Genomic DNA, 23,397 nt, shown 5'->3' on the forward strand with positions numbered 1-23,397 from the left:
GCTCTCCAAGGCTCTTTTGCCTGCACCTCTAACAGACCTGGGTACAACGCAATAGAAGCAGTATCCCACCTTTCCCCCCTTTTCACCTCCTGCTCTCTTCAAATTGTTGACTATTGAAGAAGCTGACTTCAGTAGTTTGACATATCACTGCAAAACACATAGAAAGTTTCTATTAATATTTTATTGCTGATAAAACATCAAAGCTAGCTCACTTGCTGGTTTATCAGCCAGCAGCAATTTCTCCCTTTTTTAAGCTAAATTAAACTACGGGGAGCCAATTAAAAAAAGAAACCTAACAGCTAAGCTTTCCTCCGTATTAATCTCTCTAAATTTATAAGGGGCCTTTCAACTCATTTCTCATGACAGTGGCATATTTTAAAGCTGCTGCCAGACCTATCATTAGGTGACTAAAAGACAAAAATAACCCCAAGTACAACTCTTGAAAGATAATTAATATCAGCAGGCTTGAATTTGTCAACTATATAGTACCTGTCAAAGTTCTTCAGAGTCAAGTGGTAAATAACTGGGAGGTCCCTGTGCTGCTTCATGTCTGGGAAAGTCAAAGGGCAAAAAGCCTTTGTACCTTTATTTTTACCACTTTGAATCTCTTGGTTTTAAGGCTGCAGTCAGCCCAAGATCAAAGAATGCAACCTTGACAATCTAATTTACTTAAGAGTTGTAACTAACTTTAACTGGTAGTAAGTAATCACTTTTTTGCCTCCTATCCTTCAATGTCCTTTAAGTGGCTTTGGAAGAAATATGGCTGGGGAGGAGGAGAAATCAATGAGCCTGAAAACAGATTTCTGGCATGTCACTTGAATAAAGGGGCAAGATAAAATTTGGAGGAAAAAAGGTGGAAAAGGATAGTGTTGGGAATGAAAGCTGATTTACATCTAAACTGTTGACTTCACAGTACTTAAATATATTTTACAGCTTATTAGTGTAAGTAAAACCTAATATTAACACTAACAGAAAGATTAACTGTTACTGTTGCTTATTTTCTGTATATGAACCCTGCGCAGTTGGCAGCAGTCTGGAGTTTTCACCATGGTTTGTTTCCACACAATATGCGGAGCTGTAAAACTCTGGAATATATGACAGTCAAAAAAAAAAACCAAACCCAAAACAAACACCCCACCCTTTAACAAACAAAAAAATCACACAAAGAACAAACCAAAAACACCCACCTACAAATCCCATGATGAAACTGGAAAAGGAAACTATTTTAATTCATGATTTCTAATATTATAAGTTTTGTGATAACTACGTCTTTTTCAGGGTGTTATCAATCCTGTGGAACAGTAATGTAACACATAGTAGTTGCTTTAATAAAAATAACTGCTCTGCCCGGTGATAATGTCTTCCCATAAAACAAAAATCTCAAGAAGCAATTGCTATCATTCCTGACCTAGAATGAGCAGATATAAAGCACACTGCTAACATCTGTAACAGCTAGGACTGCAGTATTACAGAGATACAGCGTTCCCTCTGTCCGGGGTCTTCTCCAAGAATTATTATGGTACTCAAATTATTCTTTAACAGGAAAAGAGAATTTAAACTTGCAACAGCTTCTTAAGGATCCGGCACACATTTCTGAGGTCCTAAGCAAGACATGTTAAGCATGACACAAAAATAAAAAATGCTGTTGATGGAGTATTCGAACAAACATTTTCTTTGAGTCATTTTATATACATAGCTAAGCTTGAAGTAATTAATAAATTTAATAATTAGACACTGCTTATCATTCCTGATGGACATTGACCATGAAGGGAAATGTTCTCCCCTTCAAACACACCAAGCGTGAGCCATCGGTAGGAGAATGCTGGGGCAGGAGCTGGGGAGGAGAGGGAGCACTGGGAGCTCCCTGTCTTGCTTCACCATGCAGGTCACAGTGCTTGGGCCCCAGGGCAGCTGCCCTCTGCCTCCACTGGCAACTTCAAGCAATGCAAACAGACCACTAAAATTTCTGTTCCCAGTGTCTGCCTTTCTGATGGGAATTCATTTATGGCATTGTTGTGGTTTACTGTCAGGCTCTGTTTGTGGAGCAGTTTTGGGGTGGGGTTGTTTCTTATGTAAATGTGATAAAGTTGAGAATCATATTACTAAAAATTCCACTGGCAATATTTTACTGCAGATAAGCAAGCTCAGCTCTAAGTGAGGCTGATGGTCAAACTACATTTTGCAGCTTAAATGTAAACAATTTTTTACACAGTTCAGTTAGGAGAGGGCCATCTTCTACTAGTTTTAAATAGCATCCAGCTGACAGGAACATTTACACTAGAACACACAGCAAATTAGTGCACCACTTGTTTCTTTGTTTTCTCGTTAACAAGGAACCTTTGCTCCTCCAGGAATGGTTAAGTTGTTTCAGATTTCTGTTGACATGGAGCATCAATTTAGAAATAAATTAGACGATTAACATTCAGAAGTGCTTTACATAAACTAGCTGGTTTTCATCAAGATCATATTTGATTGCTTCATGAAAGCCACAATAAGCCTCCCTGTTTTGTACAACTTATAATTGGTTATTTAATGTGTGTACATTACTTATAAGTCATGACACGCATAATTGCGTATCACATACAATTTATTTATACAAAAGCAAACTGAACTGCTATACTTCTTAACTGCTTGAGAACTAAGATTTAATTACCACTGGGACAGAAAAGGAAAAGCAATTCTTCAAAAATGGGATAATCAATATAATAAAACCCCATAGTTTTCCAAATCTTAATTTTAAGCAGTTCAGACCATATAAGCTTTCTATAACTTGTGGATGACTGCAACACTGATCTCTGGTGGGATACCAGCCAGCCAGGACACCAGGGAAAGTGACTGGCATTTGAAGAACAAGCTATTCTACCTGTTAATAGCCCAACCTTTGTAATCAGTGACTAAACCACAATTACATTACAGCACTGCATCTTCACTTCTGATGAGGATCAGGCTTTACAGTACTCAAACATTTCACAATGCCCAGAACAGTCCGCCTTTCACCGCCCTTCACTGCCCTAGATCAAGGCAGTCATCACTACCTCCTCCTCTTCCTCTTCACTCCACTGAGCTGAGTAAGTTTAGGAAGTTTAAAAGTCCATCCAGTTAACAGCCTGATGGCATCCATGAAAGAAAGTGGGACCCAACCAGTGTGGCCCAGTGACTAAGGCAGTTCATTAAAATGCTTTCAGGATAAAAGCAAATTGATTCAATGTTGTGGTTTAATGCACCATAACACTATTGGAGAATAGGAGCCACACAGGGGCTGCAAACAGTCTGGCTGCAGCAAAGCAAGTGCTGTGCAAGTACAGTAGAGAGGTTGCTTAAGCTGTTGTTAATACTAAACTTTGATGGACTGCAGCTAGTCCAGATTTATCAAGAGAGTTATGACAAGAGTAATTATGCATTATGGTAACAGTCCACAACTTCCATTTCAAAGAAAGAACGTGCCAGTATCTCACAGTATGCAGAGAGAGGCCCAACAAGTTACCAAGGAGTCAGAAACAGAATATCTGATTTCATCACCCTTCTGCTTTGCTCCTCTCCAATTTCCAATCTGATTTCAGATTTCAAGTCTGCTTTGGCTTCACCATGTCTTTTCATAAGCACTAGGATTAAGAACTTCAGATATTATCTTCATACAGACACTTCTTCCTCCTCCAAGAGAGGATCTGGAGGAGATTAAGAGCTGCTACAAAATGAGGCTATGAATAGTAAGGAAAAATAACCTGGTACAGGAAGATTATATTACTGGGGACAGTGAGAATATAGTAAGCATGTACTATATTTTCCCCCAGCATTCTTCTAACTTCCAGCCATTTTCAGCCAAAGGTATTTCTTTGGTTTGCAGTGGTTCATTTATTTGGGGTTGCCTTCCAGAGACTTCTCTGGTCTACCTTTCAATGCATGTGATTTTTTAACATTCACAATATCCTTTGGCAGGGAAGTCACAATTCCAAGCACTTTCTGCATAAATAGCCACACCTTTGATGTTTAATCTCACTCATCTAGCGTCATCTGATAGCCATAAGTTCTTGTCCACAAAACAGCACCATTTGTATACACCATTTATTGCAGACATCTCTCGTCTTTAGTTAGGCAGCAAGAAGCTGCAGGAAACAAGAGAATGGAGCAAGGAATAATTAAGAAACCGGTTTGAAAGAACAGGAGCAGGTAGATGAAGTATACAACCCCTATCCCTCAGTACATAAATGATCTTATGCCCATCTCAGCCCACTGATATAGCATGAATCCTACGGCTGCACTATTACCATAATTATCCGTGACATCATACGCACTGAAAATCTGAAAAAGCTTTAGAAAAGGTGCTTCATTTTCCCATGTACTTTTGTATTTCTTTAAAAGAGGTGTAGTAATAGGGACATGGTTGACTGGTGGACTTGGCAGTGTGAGGTGGTTGGTCTTAAAGGTCTTTTCAACATAAACAATTCTGTGATATGTAATAACAACTTTCTCCATAAACGTACCACAAGACAGTACTTTGCTGTATGCCTGCTGAAAGCCCCCGCAGTGCAATGCAGAAGGCAGCATGCAGCATTTACTAACCTTAACAACCATACCCTGGCATTTCCATCATGAAAGAATCAAGTCTTAGCAGTATTTGGAGGTAGAAATACTGATGCTATTTTTTTCACTGCATTTGAAGGGTATGATTCCCTGGGCAATCTATGGATTTACATGGCTACAGTTGCATATTTTTCCTATGCAGCATTACATATTACAGCAGAAACAGTGTACAAACACAAGTTAGAGGAGTTATAAAACTAAATGAGTGTTACCACCACCAACAACAGTAACAGCTGGTAGGCTCCAACTAGTGCCATCAGGTATGCAATGCAAGGAAAAACACTACTGCTACTATAGGATATTTTAAAATTATATAAGCTTGTTGTCCACTGGGATTTGTCAGAGTCTGTTTATAAAGCCCAGGTATAATGTTTGCTTCCTTCAGGATGAGAGTGTGAACCACAAAGTCAGTAAAGGAGGATCCAGCTGGGGGAAGCCATGTCTCTTCCTTATTGAAAGACGGAGGAAAAATGGGCAAAGGAAGAAGAGTCTGGAGGAGTTTGACTTCCTCACATCTTTCTCTTCAAAGATTTCTACTTTAAAGACACAGAAAAAAAAACCAGTCAAGCTGACTGCAGAAACCTAATAAAACTTTGGACATCCATATACCTTTTCTAAGCATTCTGCATAAAGTTACTGCTAAAGTAACACCTACTTGGCTGACAATCCAAAACTTTGAGCATGGGAGCCTTCCAAATAGTTACTAAGGTAGACATCACATGGTTTCTTTGAAGCAAGCCAGGCTGTATTATGAACAGCTCCTCAAAGGTATCACAACAAACAACTTAATCAGCAGTCCACAGGATCAAGCACCTGGTTTTTTTGAAAACCATTCAGTATCACCAAAATATTGTTAAACTACTAGAAAACTTTGTTTTAATCCTAAAATACAGGTGATTCATAACGAAAAATCTACAATAATTACCCTAATTTTTTGCAGATGAACAATTGCCCAGCTCCACATAGCGTCACAAGCAATCACTGTGAACCACAGTGGCCCCTCTGTAAGTAAGAGGGGGAATTTGAGCAGTGGGTGGGGTACTCCTGTCACAGCCTAATTTCCAATAATTAACTACACAAGAAGTTTAAGAGTGACTCCGCAGCAAACGCAAGCAGAACAAATGCTAATTCCTTTGCAAGCTAAAACAGAAATACACTCAATCCACTTCCTGGTATTGACATAGTGCATTGTTCTAAATGCATCCATTGTAAACAGAATATAATAGCTTTGCCGTAGGAAAGCAGTTAAGAAAGTTATATGTGGATCATTGTGGGGGGTTTTGTTTTCATTTGTTTGTCTACCACCCCTTGATAGCTATACAAGCTTCTTGAAAAACATTTTTCACATGTGATATACGCACATTTCCATCTTTGAAACACCCAAATCTCCAGGTCCTGGGTTTTTTCCCCTCCCTCTATAGCACAAAAGCAAGTAGTGACATTTATAAACCTAACTGTTGACTCTAAAGGTTTTAACAGAAGAGGTGGCAGAAAAGCAAATAGTCTGGCTGCACACTGGGGACCCTTGAGTCAAGGACTAAGTTACAGTAACTTAATTACAGGAAACTCATTTCTCAATTGTCTGCTTCTGTGTGCTTCATGGCTTAACTCAGGTATATGGAGCAGTGGGTCAGTGGGTGAAGGGCAGGGAGGGGCACTGCTAGGTTAAAGAAACACAGACTTTTTAAAAGGTTCCAGATAATCAGTTACCTTGCCAACACTTTGTTCAACCCAACTTGACCCTTGCAAATGTGAAAGGTTAATTGTTAGAAATTTGTAACAACAAATATATCTTTTCCTTTCTTTTTTTTATCCAACGATAGCAAGAATATTTCTTTAGGACAAAAATCAAGCAGCAATAAGATGTCTGGTAATAATTAAGAAAGCTCACATAAACATTTATTCATGTAAGTAGCAGTGATATTTTAAACATGAAAAATTAAACACTCACTTCTTAATTCTGACTCAGTCATACCAGTGAAACATTCCTACATACTAGTGAACTGTATAAACATTAAGTAAATAGAGAGATGCAGATGATCAAAGAATACAGAAGTTTATCTTAAAAGTCAGTGCTAGAGTAGCCACTGGCATATGCCTGCAATTCTTTTCAGTAAATGTTATCATAAATACTACTTTCAAATACTTACTATCATAAATACTTACTTGCAAAGAAAGTTATGAGAACAAAACAAAACCTCTCAAAGTTCTAACTTCCAGTACTAATGTTTCAATATCATTAGAAAACATGAGCATTATATTTTGTCTTTAGTAGAACATTTTCATACAGATGCAAAACCAGTTCTCTAAATGCAGATTCATTTTTCTTCATTATTTCACTTTATTAAACACCTCAAAATTAATTTCAAAAGAGTGATTAAAACCAAAGCATCCAAGTTAAACCAGGTTTTATTTTACTAAACATTGCATGAGTTAAAGCATTTTTATATAAACTGCCTGAACTACTTCATAAGCTCAGAGTTCAATTATAATTGTAATTTAAAAATGATTATTCATCATCATTTCATAATTTTAATTAGCTGTATTTTATCGAATTAATTTCTTACTTCACCAACATCACTAGTAATCCATCTAAAGTATCTGAGGATACGTTAGTACAATCTAGAGAAAAGTGTTTCAAGTTGTTGGTATTTAAGCAGCTTTTTTTCCTCAAGCTAGAGGGTTTTAAAACACAGAGCACCATGAAAACTAAAACACTGCAGTACGCTTCACTGAACATGTTTGTTGCACCTTGAAATCTACAGAGCTCTATTCCATAGGCAAGAAGTTTATCTATTTTTCAGGTTCCTTGTACCTCAGTAAAATTCCTGAGGCATTAGGTTAGGGAGGGAGGGAAGGTCAGTATTATCTGGAAACAAAAATAATGTGGAGAAGTTAGACTATTTCCAAAGACCAAACTTGAAAGCTTAAGCACAGCATTGCCAGAGAAAGCCCTGCCATGTCCATGCCCACTGCCCTGGGAACCCCAAAATAGCACATTCCTGGAGGCTGGCACTCACAATGCCACCCATGGGCACAGCTCCCATAGGATCTCATGATATAAGGCTATATGTTGCCTACATACACACATTTAATTCTATATATGCATACACACGTGCATATTGAGAGAGAATAAGCAGTTATAGAATCCTATATATATGCAGTTTCTTAATGACCCAGACGATTTTTTCATGTTTCTTCTGTGTATATAGGAGAATTCAAATCACAAGAATCGTGCACAAATCCTCTCAAAACACACAACAAGAAGATTTTTAGTTGTAGTATCCCTAACTGCTCTAGCTGAATTTGGTGTCCAAGTCCTTTCTGGTTTTAGCTTTTCTCGATAACATGCAGGACACTGTATTATGTGTCTGCTTGATTAGACAGACATCAGAAGCTACTGTGAAACACAAAGACCTTGAAGATATTGAACAAGGTCCTCAGGGCAGTTTCTAGATCCCTGCTTAACTGCAAAAATGTTTCTGGAATGTTTGTTACCAGCTGGCAGTTCTGGTGAAATGACACCACATTTACAGAAACAAAAAGGTAGTCAAGGCCTCACGAGTCTTCCAAAAATTAAATGAAACGCTCAGCTCCCTGCCTCTCTCTCCTGTACCTAGACACGAACAATCCTGTCTTCAGTTTCAACCTGAAGACAGAGCTAGCAGGAAAAATGATTGGAAGCTGGTACCTGGAATGTCCTAACCTTGAAGACCTTTGTCTTTTCAGTGTCTAACAGATGCATATGCTAGCTCCCAGTCCTCATCCATCCTTCTTCACAGGCAATCTCTGACTGCCAGCATAAAGAAAAGAATCAATCTTTGTTTGATGACCACATGATGCCATCAGTGACTCCATCATTAATGATGGTCTGCAGGACTTTTTCCATTTCTTCCCCAGACCCCTGCTCCAGCCCACTTACAGATCTGTGCTATCAGAAGTCCTGCTCTCTCTAAATCCTGATGTAATGACAAAGCAAACCTTACAGCTCCTTTATGTGAAGTGGTTTACATGGTAAACCAAAATGCGATAAGAGAAAATAAAGTTACCTTTCACAGTCAGAGTGAGTTTTCCCTACATCTGATCTGAAAATTTTATATCATCTCTATGTCTTGCTTAATTTACCAGAACTCCTCTCATGGGCTGGAATGTCGATATGCCCCACAATATCTGCCACCATTCCACAGTCAGCAAAGAAATTCAATATATAACTTATATAATCAGTGTAATTTTAATACATTTAGACTTTGTTAATACCTAGGAGAGCCACAGATGTGATCACATAGGCTACTTTTAGGGAAGCAATCAGCAAGGTACATGACAACTTGTTCCATATCCTAACTCAGGGCACAAGGGTTGGCTTTGGTTCCAACTAGACTTTATCACAGTGCTTTTAGCATTAGGATTTTGTTAGAAGGGGGACACACAACATATGAAACAGAGCACTCAGTCTTTGAGAGACTAGCTCGGTCTGCTTCTCCTCTTCTGTCAAGAGTTCTCATAATAACATGTTAAGTTTACAGTAAATTTTTAAAAATACTAGAAAAGACTTTTGCAGATAAGCATAGTCTAATACCCTTTACACGTAAAGTAATTTGTTTCTCTGCTGTTACTGATGCGCTTTTTTAAACTATTATTGCAGCATATTCCATGATACCTTTCAAATGCCAAAACTGAGATTCAAATGAAACAAAAATATCTAAAACTAAGTTTTGAGATGTTTAGATTTAAAGAGAAAGCAGCATAAACCAGCTTGAGGTGCAAGCTCTATTCACACCAAAACACACTTTTCAATGAATACAGACAGCAATGATCTAGCAAGCAAACATATACAAGAGTGACTACAAGTTTTGCCACAAAACTGGCAGAAACACCTCACAAACTTCACATGAAATACCAAATTTTTATGAAATATCGTAATGAAACATTTCTCAGTTATTCTGAAGAAGGACTTAAATTAGCAGGACTGTAATTGTTTTTAAAGAACAAATTTTCCCTGAAACAACGTATCAAATTTCCAGGTATGGGAATTCAAAGTTAATGGACTTTGAGAAGGTTAAAAAAAAAAGGCCTCATTATCAGAAGGACTGAACGTTTCAAGATTCCACTGATTTTAGTGGAAATCATGCATATTCAATTCCTCCTTGTATCAATCGTCCCACATGTTAAATGTCAGCTTTGGTTCTATGAAACTTAAGTACACCATTTGAAAAGCTAGTCTCAGTTAACAAGATCTCTTTATCGAAAGGAAACAAAGCATCTTCTCCAAAGCTGAAATCCTAGCAGCCCACAGGTTGTCCCCCCTCATTATATATTTTAGTACTTTATGGATGAAGAGCTAGGCAGGGAGGGAAAGGTTACAGAAAAGTAAGTGAAAAGTTCCTGCTATTTAGATAAACATGCACACAAAATTAATCCAGCTTTCCCTTAAGTTTAAGGCCAGTAAGGGAAATTCAGTTTTTTACTCAAAAAATTCTTCACAAAAATCAGTCAAAGAAAAAGAAAGAATACTCCTAACCTTCGCTCCTGGAGACAGGTTCTGTACCACCTGGCGTTTTATCTGGCATCTCTACATACACAGGCTTAGTAAAACCTAGTGGACACAAAGCAAAGAAAGAATTCTCCATCAAAACCAGTATGTTTCAGTAGGACACTCCCCTGCCCCACAATTCCAATGAAAGACTGTTTTTCAGCTTTGAGCATTTCCATGTTTGTATTTAAGGTATGTGAACAAGCAACACTCCCAAGAGATTATCTGTAACACTGTTCAGTAGACTGTCACCTGGACGTATTGCTAGGTAGGCAGTATAAAAGTATAATATAGTCACGTCCTGTAATAAATTGTCGTGGTGGACTGAAAGCACTAATTACATCTGATAAACTTCTGTCTTTGAGTTTGGATACTTTTTCCCTCTCAGTGAATTCCCAGTGAGAGGCCAATGAACTGGGATGGAAGAGCTGCTTATGCTCACATACTGTAGAAGTTAATGAAAAAGTGGCCAGATGGAGGGTCGCGTCAGCCTGCATTAAACATACAATTCCATTAACTTAAAGCTTTAATACATTGTAGAACACCAACACATCTTCTACCTCAGCAGTGGGTAGAAAAGAAAAGGCTTCTCAGGAAAGCAGCAAAGCCATCTCCTCTTTCAGCAGTGCTACACTCCGTGGTACTGGCCGATACCATACTGGGATTTTGTGTTCTCCTTTTTAGCACCTTTGAATATTTTCCCAGTCTCCATCTGGACTGACACTCCACTTTACACACTGAAAGCCTCAAGATCTAATTGGGTGCATCGAGAAAAGGTAATTCAAAAAGAAAAGGATTCTCTGCCTGAAGGAGACTTCATGCCAAGTTGGGCAGAGACTTCACTTCAACTAACAATTCATGTAGCACAGTGCTGTGTATGGCACTATAGTTCCAATGTTGTGTGTTCTGCTTTAGCAGCACAGCCTTAAGTCCAAACAAAGTCACTAAATCGTCCTGTTTCTAACAATGCTGAGGCAACAGAGCCGGTTCAGCATGCAGATTTCAGACAACCACCAGATCCAAAGTTATGGGAAACCTCCGTGGTTCATCCTGCATCAGAACTGAGACAGAATACAAATAAGCAGCTTATTTTTCCCCCCTTCTTAAATTATTTTGTTCTCAAATTTACATTGCTTCTTTTCAATCCTGTCACCGGATCCAAAATGAAAACACCTCTGCCCCAGTATCCAATGAAGGGCTTGGTTTACGTTAAAACCAAACTAAACAAAGTACATAGTATTTCTTACGCAATTTAAGTCACAAACAGTATATCAGGTATGCTATCCAGGGCAAGTGTATTTGTCACATTTAATTCACATATTTGTAAAAGGCTTAGAAGTGATATACACACCTGAGGCTACAGTCCACTAACACATCGGTAAAAACTAATTCTTATTTAGCTAACAAACTCTACTACATAAAATTTTCTACATCAGCCAGTTCATCTCTACTCAAGAGAAAATCCACGAGGTTTTACTTAGCAATTATTTTGTCCTTCATGTAGAAGTTTCATCCACACAACATCACGTATACTGAAGATTTGGAACTAGCTGAAAACCTCTCAGCTCCCTAAAGTGAACAGTGACAATGCTTATCCACCTGAAGGTCTGAGTACATGAGTTCATAAATCAAAATCACATCTGGACAGTGTCACAAACAAAATAAGAAAGTGTGCTGTCAACAAAGGATTTAGACAACTACAAACACCTAATAGTCTCCAAAATCCTTTATAAATTTGCTTTAAAACGGAAACCTACTCTCCAGAAGGCATTTTAAAAAAAAAAATTGTTCTTCAGATTACCCAGATTTAATTATCTATGATAATCATGATGAAACAGCTAGCTAGAATATACACACTTACTAATTCTAAAACTTGGCAAGCTCATGTCCAAACCTCTGCACTCATTGATGCGCTACATATTGCTTACGAATACTGCACCACTTCATAAATCTAACTCCAGTTATCGAGTAACTTACTATAAAGCTGACAGGAACTATTAATCACAGAAAATTTGAACCAAGAAATCACATCAATAAATACAGTATTTACTTCTGTGATTAATTTCAAAATATAAGAATATGTTATCTGTAAATTCTACATTTTAAATAAATAATTTCCTATCACAAAATCAGGACACTATATGTTTAAAACGATAAAACATGGATACCCATGTATTTTTTTCTAGTTTTCATTGTTTTGATTTGCACAGCACTGAGATAAAGACGTAAGTAAACCATAAAAATGCTCAGAGTCACTTACTGACATATTAATCGCATAAAATTGGTAGTCTCAGAAATAATTTTTGGTTTCTAATTGACATTTTGTAGAGGTGCTAGATACAAGTAAGAAAAAAAAAATTTTTCTGGCTTCATCTGCTGAAATTTATGCAAGTTCAATATTTGTTGTCTAAAGTAGGCCAACATTTCTTTTTACATGACTTTCTTAAGAATTAATAAGTTTATATTTGTGCCATTAAAATTCAGTACCAGAAAGCATTACCCAAAATACAGACATCTACCAACAGTTACTTCTCAGGCAGGACTCAAATGGGCACTGAATGATGTTGAATCTCACAGCAGATCAACAGTACCAGAACAGTTCAGCCAGGTGCAAACATGACAGGACCCATATAGAACCTTCACCACTTTCCCGTAGCATCATCAACTTCAAAAATGACACCTAAAACTGAGGTTCAGTTATGTAGCACAGAACAGTGTCTTAAGTGACTGCTGTAAAAAGCATGTATTTAAGCTCCATATACTTTAAAATTTAAGAAGTATGCCTTCCCTGCCTTCCCTCCCTTCTCTTTCATTAATGCAACTCATTTCCACCTTGTTACTAGAAACCAGAGAATATATTGTGATAAACAAGAAAAAAAAGATAAATCCACCTTTGTGGATAAGAAGCACTGTTCCATTCTTTCTAGTCATATAACCAAATGTAGAATCATAGAATTGTTTGGTTGGAAAAGACCTTTGAGATCATTAAGTTCAACCGTATCTGTCCACTACTAAACCACATCCCTGAGCAAGTAATTCAAGACTTCTCTTCTTGTAATCCCAGTAAACTTAATTATTGTCAGATTTATTTTTCTTTGCTTTTCTTCTTTGAGGGGTATAACAAAGCTAGTGCAAGGAGGAAAGGTTTGAAGAAACACAGGACTCCAATCTTGGTTTTTGTAACATACCAAGTTTTGCATGACTCAAAAACCAGAAGCGAAAGTTCAGCATTTCTTTATTTATGAAGTTCCTTGTTTTAATCTAGGAAGGAAATCTCTGGCAAATACTGTTCAACAGACTAGGCAGGTAAATATCTCTCTCACTCTGCAGGACTCATGTAAAATGCAGTAGAGAAGCAGAACTCGGGGTATAATCTTGCTAGTAAGATGCACAATTCATTCATACTTGCCCACTTTCTATACAAGATCCACTCAACTAAGCAATCTTACCGCAAACTTTGAGATACTACTACTAATTCAAATATCAGTCATATAAAGGACCTTATAAAAGCAGTCATGCGAGACCCTACCAAACGCTCTTGCAAGAGAATATTTTATACAGCTTTAATTGTTCCTGTACCTTTGGCCCACCTATTCTAGTAGTCCACAGAGTACTTTTTATTTCCGAATTCATTACTCAAAGCTGTTTTGTGCATTGCTACCTTTTGCTTACTCCTCTGAGCACTTTTTCACAGAACATCCCAGTAAGAGAACTTTGAATACATATGCATTCATAAATTATGAATAAACACAGCCATGCTGTTTATATTTCTTAATTAAGTAAAACTCTAACAGCAACCAAAAACATCCAGATATATGAGCATGCATTTTCACAGGTCATAATCAGCCAGGGCCACCCAAATGGGCATACTGGGAGGTCCTAGATCAAGAAATTTGTTGTTCCTTTTAGTACATTGGTTTGTCTTTAAAATCATGAGCTGCTAAAACTGCAGCCTACCTTTAAATTAATGAAAAAATAAGATCGCCATGCCTTTAGCATAGGATTTAAATCAACAGCATGCTATGGCTAAATTAATGGGAAAACAATCAAACTTGCAGCACATCTTTAAAAAAGCAGGCTCAGGAAAAATATGGATTATTTGGATTTCACAAACAAATATAGTCTGTCTCTTAAATTCTCTCAATATATTTTTAGCAAAGTACAGATTTTATAATTATTCAAAATAACTATTAAGTAAAATCGAAAATTGCAATATTTCAAAGTTTCATTGAGAAATTTTCATTAGAGAGAAGACATCTGTTACTTTTTTGTTCTCTCAGAAATACATCGCTGTACTCTAAAAAAGAATCAAGCAGCTTGAAAGAAACTATTTTTCATCATGGGTCTGTTTGCAGCTGTAACTATGGAGTCCAGTTATGTATTTATGCTGAACAATGATCATCACTAACTACAATCTAACCTGTAACTCCTCCTTTGTGTCAAATCCCTGGCCCCTAGCCTACCTCTGTTCCAAATACCTGGAAGTGATCATATTTAAGGAATTTGGTTGCATTTCCTCATATTTTATTTTTTAAATACAGTGTCTTAGACAGACACTGCATTTCTTTCCCATCTTCCAGAAGCACCACCAGTGTGGATATTAAGATTCTGCTGTGGCCGCTTTATTCACAACCAACATATGTGTACTTTTAAAACACTTATATTTTTCAATGCAGTCTTTTACAGATTAAACACTCAGTGCTTTATGAATACAGATTGATGCATGTAAAGCAACTGAAGTCCTGAAGTTCCACATTACACACTGCTGTTAACAGTAAAGCCATCTGCTGGTTTATTTTTATCTGGAAGAATTTTTCCTGCTGTAATTAAAAAAAAAATGAATTAAAAAAACCCAAAACAAAAGGCTAAAAGTGGGAGGGAAGAAAACAGATATTAGTAGATATATTGAGATTAAACATTTTGTAAACAAACAAGGACACAGATGTGCAGACACAGTCTAGACAGACTTCTCAGGTGAATGGTGTCGGATGGTGCATTTCTGAATGCAGAACCACTCACAGACCCCAAAACCAGCACTTGAAAGTCTCAGATTGCAGGACAAACTCTATACTTCAAGGAAGGCTACAGCAAAATTCCTGCCTACGTTAACATGACCAGATCTTGACATTTGGCTGTTAAATACCACAGATATCCTTGTTAGAAAAGAAGGACATAGAAGCCAGATTTAGTTTTTGCCATTTGTTTGTCTACAAAATCCCTTCTGGAGCGGATGCATTGCTGCCCTGAAGCCCATGAGAACAGCTTTGATCCCAGGTCACATAAACCATAAAAGCAAGTTTATATGCTAACACTAACACAATTCTTTCACATGAACCAAGAAGTGACACTGAAAGGAATTCTAATAATACAGACAGAAAGGACAGAAGTTATGAGGACACAAACCACTATATGTCATCAAGCCTCATTACTGCCCCTATTCACCACCACCCCTCAAGCCCTTCTAAGCAACACAGCAGTACCTGTTTAAGACTGAAGCGTTATTTCAAGTTAATATTTATTCCTTCAAAATTGCTAAGAATTCTAATGGCTCCTTTCATTCCCCTCCAACAGAGCTCTGGATGTGGGTGTGAGTTACGGCTTCCCTTCTCCAACAGCCATCTCCTTCAAAGTACCACAAAAATCTCCCAGCCTTTTCTCCCCTGCACACTGACATGTACCAAGATATTCCAGGTCTGGGGGGTTCTTTGTTGGGTTTGTTTTTTCGGTAAGATGCTAAACATTTTGTTGATTTTCCCAAGCCAGGTCACCCTTCCACCTTCTTTTCCATAGAAAAGCCAGTACCAGTGGCACTTAACATAACTGCACAAAGAGATGAGCTGGTCCAAAAAGACCATCTGATCTATGTGGGCAAGAAGGAGCAAAGCCTCCTTTGCACATAACTTGACCCATCAATGAAAGTCACAGTAACACGACATTTCTTTCCTGCCCCCTTTTTCAAAACAGCATTAAGTTTACACCATCCTCTGCTTAGTTTCTTGAGCTAAGCATCCACATTGCAGCTGCAATCCAAAAAACCTAACTTCTTTCTGTCAAGCACAGACCAAATCACAGAATACCTTTGCCACTTTCATTCTGCTTTACTGTAATTCACTGTGTTTGAATATGAAAATATCACGAATGTTCTAGTATTTGGAATGAGTTGCCTGGCTCCTCTGTGGTTTAAGCGTTATGCATACATCTTCTACCTCCTTCAGTCTCTCCAATAGCTCTGAATCCACTCCCAGAGCTATCCCAAGGCTTTGGTCACGGCTTTCCAAACCCACTAATAGCGCAAAGCTAGCAGCTAATCGCTGCCTTTCAGTCTGCAAAACAAGACACAGTATTTTTTAAAGTAATACAGAATATGAGGTCTGGGAGGCAACACCACACCATAACTTCTCCTTCAAACTTTGTATAGACGGAATATACTGAGAGGTATTCAACATTCGGTCAGTGTCCAATCATGTTCCTAGACTCCTTACTGAACAACAGACACTGCTACTATGCCAAGTGAAACAAAGAGGAAACCTTCCCCACAGGGTCTTCTGGGAGGAAAAGGGATCAAAACCTTCACAGACACTCCTTGAACATCCTCATGAAGCATGAATTCAAAGCCTAAGCTGAAGGATGTCAGTTTTAGTTGGTCAAATGCATGTATTCACTTCTGATGCATTAACTCTGTGTGATCATAGCAGTTTATCAGCTCAGCAGAAGCAATACCTTTCAGTCACAAGTCATTCCAGCCCAGGTTGTATGAAATCAGTTAGCCACTGTTATTTTTCTTTAAGTAAAAATAAAACATTAATAAGTACTTTTGAAAGTATCCTCTTTTATACATGTAACTTTGCGCAACGTCAGCCCAACATTGCATATAATCACACTGTAAAAAAAAGCTGATGGAGAACAACCCAACGCCTCTCCTGTGGTGCTAGGAAACCGTGACTGTGCTTTCCCACGATGATGCATCTCTGAACTACTGAGCCACCTGTTCCAGCCCAGCTCCCGCAGGTGGCACTAGCTGCTCCTTACTGTGCCACACAGGGCTCAACTGGCAGACAAAGCCAAATTCTTGTAGTAGAAACTGACTCTCCCTTCTGGTCAGCATACCAAGCAACAGGTACAAATCCTTCTAACTTTCAGATACCTGAATCATCCTGCTCAAGCCTGGATTTGGGCTGGGACAGCCTGACAGCTAAGCCACCACACCACCTTTTGCTATTCCTATCATCAGAATAAACCACAGTTCTTTTCTAAAGCACTGGGCGTTTTTCAAATTATATACAGATATATCGCTTCTTTCACACCTTTGCACAGGGCAGTGAATCTCAGCAGCCCTCCTTGATCCTCACAAAAGTAAAAAGCAACCCCACACAAACAACAACAAAAATCCATTAAGACTGCATTATTACTTACGCACAGTTAAGTGTCACTCTGGACACTTTCCTTTGATTCTAAACTTGAGAAAATAGACTTGGGTAAGGTGGCTTAGCACAGGACATGCTCGACACATTCTAATGAAAACCAAGGAAGATCAGTATAAGTAGGTCATTTCCAAGATATTTAGGGACTTACAGGCAAGTCCCAGCACACACTGTATGAGTACAGCAGTAGCAAGTCATACATACCAAGTAGAGCTATCATATCACAGAACACTGCTGTTATCTACTCAAATAAATCTGCTTTTCAACATGCAATGTTTTCTATGCAAACCACTGATTTAAGCCATAACACCACGTAATGCATTAAGCCTACTTACTCTGCAAAAAAAAAAAAAAATAGCAAAACCAACAACCAACAGTAGTTTTCATTACTGAAACTTACGAAGATGGAGATGAAATATTTTAATTGAACTACCATTGCATTGTTTTCCAATTTCATTTATTAGGTAATATTAGTTCTACTGTTAAGGGCTACTTAGGGCCACACAAAGAAAGCTTATTTTGAAACAAACTCATTTAAAAAGGAAACCAAATGGCTCAGAACAAAAAAGAACACAAGTTCGAGACTTTATTTACTGGAATAGTTTATCTTCAGTACCATTAAATTGTGTCTCTTCAATAATGTACGTATCAAGTGCTGAAATTGTACAAAAAGGCATTATGCACACACACCAGGTACCGTGCTAAAGGATTTTAGGGTGTAAGTCTTCATATTGCTAGAACAGTCAAACCCATAGCCAGAACCATGACAGCTGCCAGAGAAGACCACATGACTTTTTCCTTGATAAATTCTCCCATACTGCAAGAACTTACACAGTCATTTTATCACATCACCTGAGGGAGTTACCACCAGATATAGTCTCTAGCCATTAGCTCTACAGCTTCACTGCTGCCTTGCCAACCATTCACCCCTCCAACATACACACTCAACATAGGTGTCTTGACTTGGTTTTACAAAATATATATACATATTTTTTTAATCTACATTTGGAATTTTCACTGGTCACTACTATCCCCTCTTCTTACAAGACATTTTTCTAGACATTATTCTCATGAGAAATTACAACTGCGTATGCATTAGGTCCTAGTTTGCAGTAGATTTGATTCTAGCAAGGTGTACAGCATAAACCTCACTACTGGGCCAAAAATTCTGGTTTAGGCAATTTAAAAATCCATTTCTTATATAGATATGAACCTGTCAAACTTCGGCAATAACACGAAATTGCTTTATAGTGTATACGGTTAGTGAATGGAAATTGAAGAGGAAAGAATTTCAGCAGTGTTGATCTCAGAACACTCAAATTCCTTTTCAGAGCTCTGAACTTTGCCAAAATTAGGAGATGCTGATGAAGCTAATAAACAATCACACAGATGCACACACACAAAGCTTCCCTCTTTAGTCTTTTCCACATTGAAGTCTCTAGTGCTCAGCCGCTGCAGCTTTAGATTCCTGATTAAGGGCAAGGGATGTCCCTCTAAAACATTAACAAAAAAAAACAAAACAAAAACAACCCCCCCAAAAAAACCCCAAACAAACAAAACCTACACAACAAAAACCCAGCAAAAATTAAAAGAAAAACCAACCAAACTAGGGCAATAACCCAAGTAATATCCCAACAGTCGTTTTGTAATTCCATTTCTCTGTGAGACAGGAAAGAACAAAAAATCCAGACTTATGGCTGGCATACACAGTAAAGATCCCCTGATACCTGTTTTCACAAATTGCTTTTCTTTTCCAGATGTTTTGTGGTAGCCCTTAAAGAGACACTTCTCTTTCTGCTTGATGCCTGTGCTTAAGACATCACTACAAACTGTCTTGGAAAAGACCACTGTTGTGCAAATTCATCATTTCACCACAAGCTCAAGTAGTGGAGAAAATAAGATCAACACAGGCTGCAAGGAAGCAAAGCTGTTGTTGGAGCACAAATAATGCAATCACAGTAAACAAGTTAAATAACAGTGATTTATGACATGCAAATCCCTGAATGAATTTGAATTCAGTCCTATGTGCTGATTAAATATTATAGTGATGAATAACATACCAATGTGTTCCAATATATCTTATGAATTTCATTACTCTGGAAGAAACGTGCCTACCGTGTCTGCTCACTTTCCACCTTCTGACACTTCCTTTTTACGTTTCCATTTCTGTTAAGGGAAATTTCCTGACACCCAGCTAAAGTTCACTAACACTGTCACTCTTACTTTATAGAAAAAGGTAAACAACCTTGCCATCCACTTAGCAAGGACATCAAGCTGTGTATATTACGTAAGGCCGTCTCTCCTGAAGTCACAAACTATGATAATAACGAATGTTTTCCTGCGGGTTGTTTTTGTTTTAAATGAAAGCTTTATAGCCCTCTGATAGAGAGAGTCTTGGTATTTTAAGGTCAGTAGAAAAACTAGTATCTACGGAAAGAACAAAATTTGTTTGTATTTTAAATTTGTACAGGGCCAAAGTCAAGGTACTGAGATAGGGAATGACGTCTTGCTAAATTCACATAACCAGCAAGTAATGCAGACCTTGAAATCGCATTCAAGAACAACTTGACAAAAAGATAAGGTGCATCCAAAAGCAAATACGCAAAGATTATAGAACATCCCGATGCTTTTTAAGAGTATAAATACAGACAAGTCAATTTCAACGTCAGCTGTTTTAGAGGTATTCGTTCTCTCCACTTAAATACATGCTTCTGAAAGCTCCCTAGAAAAGAAATTTAAAAAGAAAACTAAAATGCTCTTCTGCACCAAATCAAAACCAAATATTTTCTTTCATATGCACAGCTTTCAAAGCACTGCTATTTTACTTCTAATTTCATTAACAAGAGCAATTAGAATGCATCAATTCCAGTTAGGCAGTTTTTCCTCTTCTATAAAATGTCTGTAATATGTTTGGCTTCAGTATATATTTTCAAAGAAATAACTTCAGACCTCATTACAGAAAAAGAAACACAGAACTTCCAGAAGAAGATCATAGTGATCTACTTCGTAAAATTCTCCTAAGCAATGTTAATTCCAAGTAAACAAGAAAAATTATATTTTTCCTCTCAACTGTAAACTGTTTTGGAGAGCTAGAGCAAAAAAAGAAAAGACACAAAGGAATGTTTGGCTTGGTATTGCTGATGCTTGCTCATGAAGGGGAATTTAAAACCAGGATAATGGGTAATTATCACTTTAGACATGGATCCTTCACTACTTTTCTCTCCATAACATACAGTGACTGTTAAATTTTGCAAGGAAAGGCATGGATACAGGTTCACCATCAGGAAAAGGGCTCCCATGAAGCCCATTCATGCATTTCCTTCAACTGCAATTGCCCGAGCGTAGTAATACTGATGAAATGAAAGATTTAGACATGGGCATCATAATTATTAGCAAGTACTCAGTTGGCTTTTCCAGAAACCGTCATTTGAACAGCTAGCTGAAGTACAGCCATGCATAACAAAGTCACTTACATACACCCTGTGAAACACATCTTTTCCCCCACAGCCAACAGAAAAAGTCCATCTAATTTTTTTACTACAGTAAAGTGTGATTAATGAAAGTTTCTAAGGTTTTGTTTTCACTATTGAGCGTACAACGTTAAGCAACCAACACAGCAAACGGCATAAAGGAGCCAATGTTTAAAGCTTCCTGAGCCCTGACATGTTCCATTCACCCAAATGCTAAGCGTGGCTGCCCCTAGGGCTGGCTTGGGCAGCTCACTGCATGACCACTTCATACTCTTCCAGCTTTTCCTTCCTCTTGGTTTCAGAATATCTACATCCATGTGTACATATATATATATACACACACTCATATACATATATATTTACATATACACTGCATACACATGGGAAAAAAAAAAAGAGGACATTAGTAAGAGACAAACTAACAGTGCTGTGCACGTTCAGTTGCAGTTTGTCCACATCAGTGGCCTCCTAACTCAGATTGGGATATTTCCTCTAAAAACACTCCATTATTTATCAAGCTGTTCTGAGTGCAACTGTTCAAGAGCAGCTTGCAAGCTATGTATTTTCTAGAGCCAAAGTTTGTAGCTGACTACGGAACACACTGGCTACTTGTGACAGAGAAGCCAGGGCCCTCTCAATCTGTATTACCTTTGAATAATATGTCCCCACTTCAGCACGGTTCTCTAACTGCAACCTTAGTCCTATTTGCTTTTGTGGCATTAAAATCCAAGTGCACACTGCAGAGCACAGAGAAACTGTTATATATAGTTACAAACAACATTCATGCTTAATCTCTGGTAAATCACAGTTTTTGTATCCACATACATAAATATAAATACAGGCATACAAACATTCACTATGAGGAATACAGAATATTAAATTAAATATGACTAGAAAGAGAAAGGAAATTGTTTCATCCGCCTGTGATCAACACAAGTAGAGAACCCAGGAGACTAAAACTGGTAAAAGGAAAACCACATACAGTAACACTCTTCAACCTGCCACAATTACCAAAGGAATCTGAATGACTGTTTTGACAGAAGCAGCCGACAGACTGTCGAATAAACATTTATTTTGGGTTAAAATGCAGTATTCTCTAGACAGCAAAACTCTCTATGTAATGCCATAAAAAGTACTACACTTATCTCCAACATGCTGTCTTAGAAAAGATGGATTTATTACTAGGCATTGGATCGCCAAATGCAGAACTTCACTGGCCCCTGATATGTGCACTAGTTTAATGCAGAAAAAGACATCTAGGGAAAAAAAATAACATCAGTTATAAATGTTATAGTTGGAAAGGTGATTTCCTTCAGTTGAATAATGAGTTTCCATTAACTTGACCTTACAGTTTTAGAAGGTGTTAAGACTGCACTAACACTTTTCACCTAGAAAAGGAATCCAAACTCTACTCTCTTCACCTCTTCCATCTTCTTGCACCAGTGATGAAGATCACCTTTCTTAACCTTCCCATTCTAACCACAGAGCAGTGAAGCTTTTTCTCCTTCTATATAGTTAGTAGAGAATCAGAAACAAATCACGCTTCCAGCAGTCAGCTTGCCCTGCTCTAGCTGCGATGCCAGAATTACTGATAAAGGGATGTCCCTCTTCCTATCTATTCCCACCAAGTAAAATTTTATTGGAGTGAAAGATAGATCACGTGTACATGAGCAACACTAGAAGGCAGCATGAAGGATAATCAAGTATTCAATTTCTAACCTGACAAAGTTATGAAAAAGAGCAAAAAGCTACATAAAGGAATTCAGTTCTCCCAAATTAAGAAAGTCAAACCCAAAATAATGTCAAGAAGTTTCAAAGGGCATGCAAATCTTATGCACTGTATTAGAAGTGTGAAGGAATACAAATAAGTAAACTTCACAAATCACTGTACATGAAATCTTACAGCAATAAGAAACCATCAGACTCACTTCTTCCATTTTTATAATGTGTATAGCAACACTACGGTTCCAAACACAACTAAAATTCTTGAGTTACAGTATTTTCCCACGTCTCTACAGTACAAAAGATATGGGTAAGTCTTTCCAATTACTTCAATTTATGTACACACAGAACATAAAATAAGACCACAAGAATATGACTGAAAACTCCTGAAGAACCTATTTTTAATAGGCAAAGCTTTTAATTTCATTGGTCATTTGATCCAGTACTGGAAATCAACATAAATAAGGACAGAGTTGGGGGGGGGGAATCTCTGAATAGGCTTCACTAAAGTAAATATTCAAGGGGATATTACCAAGATCCTCAGCCAGTTTCCAAAACCTTTTGAATTTCCAGAGCTAAGCCCAGTGAATTCAGATGAAAGTTCCTTTTCTTCTACTTTTAAGGGAAGAAATAACTTCAATGAACTTTCTGAAAAACAGCCTCCCTAGTTTAG

General features: G+C 37.7%; 1 protein-coding gene across 4 annotated transcripts in view; it reads right to left on the reverse strand.

The window, feature by feature from the left end:
• PLEKHG1 (pleckstrin homology and RhoGEF domain containing G1) overlaps positions 1-23,397 on the reverse strand; it is a 135,368-nt gene that overhangs the window by 89,188 nt on the left and 22,783 nt on the right. For all 4 annotated transcript variants that reach the window (XM_069852122.1, XM_069852121.1, XM_069852120.1 and 1 more), the window contains one exon: positions 10,100-10,174. In XM_069852122.1, the coding sequence (XP_069708223.1) occupies positions 10,100-10,148 (49 nt within the window). In that variant the 5' untranslated portion in view covers positions 10,149-10,174. The remainder of the gene's footprint in view (positions 1-10,099; positions 10,175-23,397) is intronic.

Source organism: Phaenicophaeus curvirostris, chromosome 2, assembly GCF_032191515.1.
Source record: "Phaenicophaeus curvirostris isolate KB17595 chromosome 2, BPBGC_Pcur_1.0, whole genome shotgun sequence".
Classification (NCBI taxonomy): Eukaryota; Metazoa; Chordata; class Aves; order Cuculiformes; family Cuculidae; genus Phaenicophaeus; species Phaenicophaeus curvirostris.